General features: G+C 36.0%; 2 protein-coding genes across 2 annotated transcripts; both read left to right on the top strand.

Annotated features, from left to right (window-relative positions):
- LOC109833371 lies at nt 837-2123 on the top strand. The gene is made up of 2 exons (XM_020401024.1): nt 837-1415; nt 2002-2123. Exons 1-2 carry the CDS (start codon nt 930-932, stop codon nt 2089-2091), a joined length of 576 nt encoding a protein of 191 aa, XP_020256613.1. The 5' UTR covers nt 837-929; the 3' UTR covers nt 2092-2123.
- Nucleotides 2527-5335, top strand: LOC109833372. Its single transcript, XM_020401025.1, has 2 exons — nt 2527-3062; nt 5159-5335. The coding sequence occupies exons 1-2, from the start codon at nt 2577-2579 to the stop codon at nt 5162-5164; spliced, it is 492 nt and encodes a 163-aa protein (XP_020256614.1). The 5' UTR covers nt 2527-2576; the 3' UTR covers nt 5165-5335.

Below are 10981 nucleotides of genomic sequence, written 5' to 3'. Positions count from 1 at the left end.
ATAAAAAACCCTAAAATTTTTGGATTGTCTCACGAAACCTTCTTGAAATATAAAATTTTCTTATGAACCCTCTACTTGTAATTTCATAAATAATAATTTCTTGAGAAGAAAAACTCTCAATGAGGAGAAGAGGAGACGTTCCCTATAATTGACAAATGATTAAATTTTTAAGTATTTTCCTATCAAAGAAGATATTAGTTATTTGCCAATTGCCGGTAGAAAGTCCAGCGAGAAAATTTTGAAGTTCAATATCTCATCTAAATACCCCAAAATGTGGCGCTCTGGGAAAATTTTAAGCTTCGCCCGCATGCTTTCGAGTCCCTAGGAACCAAACCTCATGTCTTTCGACTTTTCTTTGTCGAAGAATTTTTCAAAACAGACCTGCTTCAACTTTTTTTTCTTAAAACCGACCTGTTTTTTTTATTTATCAAAACCGACCCGATTTTTGTAATTAACAGCTTAATCACCATTCTAAACAGTCGGGGTTGGCAACCCCGACTATTTAGGAAGGTGTTAAACCCGAAGTAGAAGCCTTAAACCCTAAAAATTAATGTCCTAAATAGTCGGGGTTGCCAACCCCGACTGTTTAGGAATGTGATTAATCTGCTAATTACAAAATCGGGTCGGTTTTAATAAATAAATAAAAAACGGGTCGGTTTTAAGGAAAAAAAGTTGAAGTGGGTCTGTTTTGAAAAATTCTTCTTTCTCTGTCTCTCCGCGATTGCTTTCAGAAAATTACAAATGGATAAAACTTGACCAACTTCCTACTTAACTAAAAATTAAGGATACCGATTGATACGCTCACTCACTTTCTACCCCAACAAAACCCAACCCAACTGGACCCCACTCCGCACCCCAACCCCAACAAAGCACCCATAAATACTCTCCCCCTTCTCCCTCAAAGTCTCCTCGCTCAATCAAGCCCGTCAATGGCGACGATGTCAACTCCAAAAACCCTAACCCTAATCCTCCTCCTCAATCTTCTCCTCCCCTCTCAATCCGAGACAGTCTACGACCTCCTCCCAAGGTACGGACTCCCCCGCGGCCTCCTTCCCTCCGCCGTCAAATCCTACTCCCTCTCCTCCAACGGCGAGTTCGTCGTCGAGCTAACCTCGACCTGCTACGTTCATTTCTTATCAAATCTCGTCTACTACGAGAAAAAGATCACTGGAAAAGTTTCGTACGGTCAGATCACCGACATCGAGGGAATCCAAGCCAAGAAGCTCTTTTTATGGACCTCCGTCACCAAAATCGTCGCGCATCCTGCTGATGAAACCATCGAGTTCTATGTCGGGTTTTTGTCGGAGTCTCTGCAGGCGTCGGAGTTCGAGGAGGTGCCCGCGTGCAAATCTAAGGTTGGAGGGTGCAGAGGAGTGGATGGGGTTTTGAAGGAGGAGGCTCTGGCTGTTGCTGAGGTATAGTCAACTCTTATCAGTTAATTTTGACAGTAAATTCACATATTTGAAGTAATTTAGATATTTAGGTTAAGAAGATGGTATTGTTTCGGAAATTTTCTCTTTGATAGGGTATTTAGCATTGGGACCTGCCTGTTTGTGTGAAAGTAGATATTTTGTTGATTGGGAATTTTGGAAAATTTTCCTCCCGATGATTTGATAGTAAATGCACACATCTGAAGTAATTTATATCTTTAGGGTTAAGAAAATGGTACTGATTTGGGAATTTTCTGTTAAATCGGATATTTGACATTAGGGCCTGTTTATTTCTGTGAAAGTTAACGTTTTGTTGACTGGAAATATTGTGAATTTTAGTGTTTATTTGTGGTGTGTGCTATCGTTTCAATGCTTGCGTCATATGGTGTTAGTTTCGCAGGAATCTTAGGTTAAAATCACAGATTCCCGCATTTTCACTATTATGGTGAGATTAGAAATTCCTAGTTTTTTAGCTTATTGATTCAAGTCAGATATCAAATCTGTTGACTCGGGTGTCTAATATGTGGAACTTTCTTTCTTTCTTTGTTCCCTATTATTATGGAATGTCCAGTGGTTTGATTTTGCAAAGAATCATCTATATCAGCTGTACTACTCTGATACTGGGTACTCAACAAATGGCGGAAGAGAAGCAGTAGCTTAAATTTGGTTTTTTCATTTATAACATTGGTATGAACTGCAGTTGAGGCAACCCCGACTATTTAGGAAGGTGTTAAACCCGAATTAGAAGCCTTAAACCCTAAAAATTAATGTCCTAAATAGTCGGGGTTGCCAACCCCGACTGTTTAGGAATGTGATTAATCTGCTAATTACAAAATCGGGTCGGTTTTAATAAATAAATAAAAAACGGGTCGGTTTTAAGGAAAAAAAGTTGAAGTGGGTCTGTTTTGAAAAATTCTTCTTTCTCTGTCTCTCCGCGATTGCTTTCAGAAAATTACAAATGGATAAAACTTGACCAACTTCCTACTTAACTAAAAATTAAGGATACCGATTGATACGCTCACTCACTTTCTACCCCAACAAAACCCAACCCAACTGGACCCCACTCCGCACCCCAACCCCAACAAAGCACCCATAAATACTCTCCCCCTTCTCCCTCAAAGTCTCCTCGCTCAATCAAGCCCGTCAATGGCGACGATGTCAACTCCAAAAACCCTAACCCTAATCCTCCTCCTCAATCTTCTCCTCCCCTCTCAATCCGAGACAGTCTACGACCTCCTCCCAAGGTACGGACTCCCCCGCGGCCTCCTTCCCTCCGCCGTCAAATCCTACTCCCTCTCCTCCAACGGCGAGTTCGTCGTCGAGCTAACCTCGACCTGCTACGTTCATTTCTTATCAAATCTCGTCTACTACGAGAAAAAGATCACTGGAAAAGTTTCGTACGGTCAGATCACCGACATCGAGGGAATCCAAGCCAAGAAGCTCTTTTTATGGACCTCCGTCACCAAAATCGTCGCGCATCCTGCTGATGAAACCATCGAGTTCTATGTCGGGTTTTTGTCGGAGTCTCTGCAGGCGTCGGAGTTCGAGGAGGTGCCCGCGTGCAAATCTAAGGTTGGAGGGTGCAGAGGAGTGGATGGGGTTTTGAAGGAGGAGGCTCTGGCTGTTGCTGAGGTATAGTCAACTCTTATCAGTTAATTTTGACAGTAAATTCACATATTTGAAGTAATTTAGATATTTAGGTTAAGAAGATGGTATTGTTTCGGAAATTTTCTCTTTGATAGGGTATTTAGCATTGGGACCTGCCTGTTTGTGTGAAAGTAGATATTTTGTTGATTGGGAATTTTGGAAAATTTTCCTCCCGATGATTTGATAGTAAATGCACACATCTGAAGTAATTTATATCTTTAGGGTTAAGAAAATGGTACTGATTTGGGAATTTTCTGTTAAATCGGATATTTGACATTAGGGCCTGTTTATTTCTGTGAAAGTTAACGTTTTGTTGACTGGAAATATTGTGAATTTTAGTGTTTATTTGTGGTGTGTGCTATCGTTTCAATGCTTGCGTCATATGGTGTTAGTTTCGCAGGAATCTTAGGTTAAAATCACAGATTCCCGCATTTTCACTATTATGGTGAGATTAGAAATTCCTAGTTTTTTAGCTTATTGATTCAAGTCAGATATCAAATCTGTTGACTCGGGTGTCTAATATGTGGAACTTTCTTTCTTTCTTTGTTCCCTATTATTATGGAATGTCCAGTGGTTTGATTTTGCAAAGAATCATCTATATCAGCTGTACTACTCTGATACTGGGTACTCAACAAATGGCGGAAGAGAAGCAGTAGCTTAAATTTGGTTTTTTCATTTATAACATTGGTATGAACTGCAGTTGAATAATTCTGTAAGTATAACCTATTTCTGTATATTGAAGTTAAAGAGATGAATTTATGGGTCCTAGCTTAATGCTGAATGGTGGGAGAAAAGCTTTCAAGTTATATCGATAGTTTAAGAAACATATCAGTAATTTATGACTTGAGGGGAATAAAATAATATTAACTTGTTAAAAACATTTGATGATGGGCTTTCTCCCAAAATTGAGCTTCTCAATTTTCATAAATTAGTGCATCAAGGAGAGTCTTAACAGCATAAAATGAGATAGATCAAACTAAACAAGTTTTATGATCTATGAGGATAAAATGAGATATATGTGTATGAACACTAGCTTAACAATGGTTATTTTGCAAGCACAGAAAAGGATAGGTATCTCGTGACTTATGAACGGAAAAATTGAGCTATCTTTTTGGACTTTTTCAGCTTTGTACCATGACCCTTAGTCATCATCTTATTGGGGATAGCTAGATGATGATATTGAGGAGGAGATGGATGTCTTCTCAAATTTTTGTGCATAATAGAGAATTTGAATTCTGAAGAACTAAGAAGCATGGCTTATACATCTATAGAAGAGTTTTTACTTGTTACTCTATAATGATACAAGCAGTCTCCATCTTAAATGGATGTCAGCACTATATTCATGTTGGCTACTGAGATGCCCTGCGATATAGTCCATGGTACAATCTTCTATTAAGGATGGACAAACAGTATAGACCATGGAATAATTTCTAGTGGTTGGTTCGTGTATGTAACTGTAATGACCTGTTTGAAACCAAAAGTAAATGCATCTAGTGAATACGTTTATATTGATTAATCCAATTATAATCGCAGATGTCTGTATTCCATTGTAGCTAACCACCAAATCAGTTTCCTTTTCCATTCTCTGCTAATGCAAATTCCTCTGACCTGTTCCTTTGATCCTCTTGGCATGTTTTGGGTATCTGGGAGTATCATAAGAAATGATTCTCTGTGTAATATGATTGATAATGAATCTATTTTCAATTTTGGTTATGAACACGGTTTACTGTCCCTGGTTTTGTATATGAGCACCTCATTCTCTATAACAAGATAAGATTAATGCTTATTTTACTTTTGAATTTTAACCTATTTCGATACGTGTAGCTAGCATTATAAGAACAAGGCTTTCTAAATTAAATTTATAACTGAGCGGAAACAGCAGGCACATCCTTCCTATCTTCATTGTTGATGTTCCGATCTCTAACTATCTCGATGCTATTTGATATTTAATGTTGGGTTTTCAGTTATTTACGCCTTTGGCCTGAAATGCTAATTCATTCCTTACTATATGTTTACTGCGACATTGACGCCTTCTAGTTGAGGTCACTTACCCTGTGTTCTTATTCCTTGATCCTTCGCAGGTTTGAGCAGATATATTCTCAACGGAGCTAGTGCCACATTTGTATCGCTTCTGAAGTACATCGGCTATATATGTTAAATTATCACTCTTTTGTGTCAGACGTCCGATATATGTATTTGTGTATGTGGTTGAGTTACTTTCTGAAATAGAAGTTTGTGCATGTTCTTCTAGTAAGCAACAAATATCTGTGCTGAGTAATGAGTACTCTCTAAATAATAGTCGATTACTTTGTTGGGAGAAAAATTCTGGTCGTACCTCTAATGATTTGAATAACACAAGAAAACCAACGGAGAGGCTTTCTTATGGGGGGGATAAGAGAGAACAAAGGGTTTGGAAAGGGTTGTGACTTGCACATGAAGAACGGGTGTATTTCTCAATCCCAAAAAATATATGAAATCGCCTATTTTGGCAAAACAGAATCGAACCATACAGATCAAAGTTAAGTTTGAGACAAAATTTTAAAATAGACCCCTTTAGAAATTTATTTTTAAAAAAATGATCTTTTTAAAAATATTTGTTATTTTCGACTTAGTTTTAGCCACCTTGCTTAAATTGGATCAAAAATGGCGAAAAAACATTAAAAACTTTATGAGATTTTAAATCCCGTGAAGTTTAAGGCCTCATTAGCGCTTGGGTTAGTGGGAGTAAGTGTGAAGCCACATCTTCACGGGATTTGAAATCCCGTGAAGTTAGCGCCGACTCGAGAGAGCGATGACTTTGGCAATTTGGCCTGTAACTTCACGGGATTTAAAATCCCGTGGAGTTGCGGTAGGCCCACCACCCCAGCTAGCTATTTAATTCCCCCTCACGTGATCTCATTTCACGTCTCTCCCCAACTTGTTCACTGTCTCTCTCTCCCCTCCTTCACCACCAATCTACCACCGCCCGTCGCCGCATCGTCCGTCGACTGTCGTCGCTCCCGCCGCAGAAATATCATCCTCTTTCAGGGCTGAAAAGCGTCGAAGTTCACCGGAGATCGTTGGATATCAAATTTAGGGTATCGACAAATTCTCGGTAAAATCTTTAAACTTTTTTGTTTTTTCTCCTAAATTTTTACATATTCTCACTATTTCATGCTAATAACTTGTTTAAATTTAGATTTTAAAATAAATTTTGAAATATATATGAATTTTGTGAAGAAAAAAATAAAGAAATTTGTATATGAAGTTAGAGAGGAAATTAGGAAAACTGTAAAAGTTAGTGTCTTATTTTTTTAAAATTTTAAAGGTGAATATTGTTTAAATTATTTAAATTAGGCGATCTTAAAAATATAAAGGTTTGACAGTTGGCTAAATTATGGATGTGTAAAATCGACATTTAGAGGATTTAATTGTAAATAATATTTTTGTTTTTTTTGTGTAATATTGATATTATAATTTTTTTTACTCTTCAAAGGTAAAGATGAACGATCGAATCGTAATTCTTTGTTCATATGATGGGAAAATTAACTATCTCGAGAATAATATGCATGTATATGATGGAGGTGTAACGAAACCGTTGTTTATATCAAAATCATATACTTTCGATAAATTGGTTAATAACTTACACAAACTTACATTAACCAATCCATGTGAGTATCACCTCAACGTGATTTGCAATTATCATGTTATGGGGATCTAAACAAGCAGCATTCAAATCTCAAGTAACTACGATATGAGTCTCATTGGAATATTGTATGATGAAAAGCGTTCGGTGGAATTATTTATTGAAAAGCATCATAGAAATTTGGGCAAATCGATGAATCACGACGGAGTATACTCTTGCACGTTAGAGGACCTTAAAGTTGACTCCATCGCCTTTTTGTCTCCACAATAAGATATGGGAGGGACACAATCATAATACTTGAGCGGTCCTTCACTTGTGGGCACTTCAAATGTCTTCGATGATAACGCTCCCCATCAAGATTATTAACCTTTCACAGGAGTGACGATAGAAGCTGATAATGCAAGTGACGAATTCAAGGATGATGAGGAGGAGGATGACTTACAAATTAATAGCATGACATGTTTGATAGATCGTGATGAAGGGGACAACCAATATATTGACTGATGTTATTCCAACAATGAGTATGTCATGTTAGAGGATCTGCCACCCGATGAACTTTATAGAAAAGAATGGATTGATGACTCCACAATGGAAAGTATTCCTATTAGCACTAATTTAAATGATGATACACAAGACAAGGGCTTCTCATTCAGAAAGGGCGATCTATTTGAAAGCAAGAAGAAATCGATTCATGCATTTTGTTTGTGAGCCATAAAAAAGTCAAGTGTAGGCAGACAAAAAAATAATACAACAAGGTATAATGTAGTTTGTTTTTACTGCGAAGATGGTGAGGAAGAAGATAGTGATGGGTACCACGGCGGAAATGCAAAATGTCCTTGGAAGCTTAATTCACGCTTGGGGGTAAGAGTAGGCGGTCAATTTAAAATAATACACTACAACAAACTTCACACATGTAGCAATCTTCGATTAGAGATAAATCATAAACACGTGCCGGCCTCTTTCATATATTGATTAATTATGTCTAAACTAAGGGAGGATCTTGATCTAAGGCCAAATGATATTCGTATTTTAGTGCATAAAGCGACCAACTTGGATGTATCATACAACAAGTGTTGGAATGCTCGGAGGAAGGTAATGATAAAAATATTCGGAGATTGGGATAAATCTTATGAGATCTTACCACATTATCTTAAAGCACTCAAAAAAAACTGGGGATAGTGTATGATGTATTATCAGATCCTGTTGACGGTGGAGATAGATGACTCACATGTGTATTTTGGGCATTTGGGTATTGCATTGAGGGATTCAGATATTATTGTCCTCTTCTTAGCATGACAGCACCCACTTGTACGGTAATATAAATGTGTTTTGCTTGTTACAACAATACAATCAGAATAGATGCAGATGACAGTTTATTTTCTTTGACCTTTGCAGTGGTTGATGTTAAAAATACAAAAAAAAAAAGGCATGATTATCTCAAAAGTAGACCAAGCCTAAGGAGATTTTTGAAAATCACATTTAACTTTATTAGAAAGGACATGGAAGAGGGTCATTTTCCCCCTTCCGTCGGAGACATTTCGATCAATTGAAAATATGTGATTTTCACGGTATACAATGAGATCTAACATTGTTTTCCCCCTTTTGATAAAAAGATCTAACGCTGTTAGTTTTAGGGTTATTTGACAAAATGCAATGAGATTTAATTGAGATTTCTTAAGTTTAGAGGGTTATCTTAAAAATGGTCAATTGTAACGCTGTTTTATGAAATTTACCCATTAAGCCCGTTTGACAAAGAGTTAATGAAGGGAAATTAAGGAGAAGGATTAACATAGTTAGCACATTCGATAATCCGAATGACTAAATTATTAACCCGTTATTCGATAATCTGAATCACTAAATTATTAACCCGTTATCTAAGTTTTATTTTAGTTCTTGTGGTCAGTTTTAGTGGTTGGGAATAACAATGATTTTGACTATTTTTTTATAATTAGAAGGGTCAACTCTTAATCCTTCTAAATAGGAGCATTAGTAAACCCCTCATTTTGAGGGATTAATTCATTTTAATCACTCTAGAGGGGTTAGCTTAACCCTACTATATTTTTTATGTTTGGCAAATTATGAAGGGTTAACTCACTTTAACCATCGTATAGATTTTTTATGTTTGACGGGTTAAGAAGAGTTAAGTCTCAATAACCCCTCACTTAACCATTTACCAAACGGTACCTAAGTTAGTGAATACCAATATTTTATTAGTGTTTAGTGAGTTAAGGCTAGTTCCTTTGATATTTTAATTTAATATAAGTTTAATAATTTAATATTATTTCCATAACGTAGTTGTAAAATACAAGAACCGGTTATTGTTAAGTTTGTGGATATCTCAATATTTTAATATATCAATTTTGACCTGGTGGTTATTGCAGCTATTCAGCCTATTCTTATGTTTTGATTATTGGTATTTGGCACGTATTAATTTATTGTTTCATTTTAACTTGAAGATGTATATAGCTTCTACGATTTATATTGTAAGTTCACATCATGGAATACACGTGCTGAAAACGGCAACAAAAGTGCCGATACGCATGGAATTTTTTTTTAAAGAAAAAGTAGACGGAAAGTGCAACGACCTTTATTATGTACATGATTTATCTAAAAAATAATTTGCACGTGGAAATAAATTATTGTACTCCCACCGTCTCTTTTGAATCTTCAATTATGTACTCTCAAGTATTTCACGGCAAAACTTGGTGGTAGAAAAAAAAAATATTAATTTAAAACTTTCTTTTTTTATAAAAAAAGAACGAGAAAAAGAAAATAAAGACTAACAACAATTTGATCCATTATTTGAGCCCACTGGTCCCTTCGGGTATGAAACCTTGGATACGATCCATTGAGAGTAGGATCCATTATTGAACAACCGCCTCGTGACGTAGGGAACCTCACCACTTTCAAGGTTGAGTCATCCAAGTTCCAAGGTCAAGAAATTTCCAAAATTTGGCGTTATATAACAGTTTGACACAAATATAAATATATTTTACCAGAATTGTTTTTTATTACAGCTTTGATAGCGATTTGAAACTTATAATTTGTTAATGTTAATTAAGATTTTATTATGTTGGAGAACTCGTCAATATAAGATTAATTAATATTTTAATTAAGATTAATTATTATTTTAATAATGACAATATAATCTGTTAAGATTAATTAAGATCTTATTATGGTGGAGAACTCGTCAATATAAGACGAGGGAGTATCTATGGTGCCATCGAGCGAATGAAGGCGCAAGAACGAACAAACCATAGAAAAGATCGGGACTCTTTTTTGTAGGTGCTAAAAAATGATCTAATACAGATCTAATAACCGTGATTAATTTAAAGAGATTTAATACAACAAGAGCGGAAGCTATACCTGAATCCATTACACGAATCTGAATTAGGGTTTTGATGATCTTCTAATCTTGAGGGTTACTCCTTAAGAATCTCTTTAGATGGGATAAGAGAATAGAGAATGTTAACCCTAAATTAGGGACCATAACCCATTATTTATAGGTGTTGTACTTTTATAATTTGATCCATTATCAAATTATAATTACAACATGGTACTTGCACATTTTAGCCTATGATTTATTTAAACACTCATTAAACCAAATTGATTGATCACTTTATGCGGGTTATCCTTAAGAATAGCAATACACACTGATTAATCATATGTGTCCACAAATTAGATTTAAATCTAACAATCTCCCACTTGGACACCATATGATTCATTAAAGTGTGTATAACCTTATGAGCTCAAATATTGCTATCACTGAAAAAGGGTAATTCTAAACAATCTTGTCCATTGACTATATCAATATAGTATCAAAGCAGCCTTCATCACATTTATCGTGACTCGACCCATCAATGGTGACATATAGCAATACAATCAAACGACATAGATCAATCATGGATGCGTAGCATGAAAATTGCATACAATGTGATCAATACATGTCTATTTTTAACTGGTCCTACCTTAAACTTTAGTGAGGTCATCCTCAAATATAATATACCAGAATGTATGAACTGAAAACTTTATTCTGATCAGACAATACAATCTAACTTAAAGCACCACAATTACAAACTCCCACTAAATCATGATATCCTCAAATAATACCACACTCATATGAGCAGTGTGCTCATGAAAGATCTTAGGTGTCAATCCTTTAATAAGAGGATCAACTATCATGGAGTTTGTTCCAATGTGCTCTATGGATATCTATCAACTCTGTACCCTTTCTTTCACAACTAGGAACTTAATGTCAATATGTTTTAACTTAGTTGAG

This window comes from Asparagus officinalis, chromosome 3 (genome assembly GCF_001876935.1).
Source record: "Asparagus officinalis chromosome 3, Aspof.V1, whole genome shotgun sequence".
Classification (NCBI taxonomy): Eukaryota; Viridiplantae; Streptophyta; class Magnoliopsida; order Asparagales; family Asparagaceae; genus Asparagus; species Asparagus officinalis.
The sequence above is the reverse complement of the archived record's forward strand: the minus strand, read 5'-3'. Positions and strand labels throughout refer to the sequence as shown.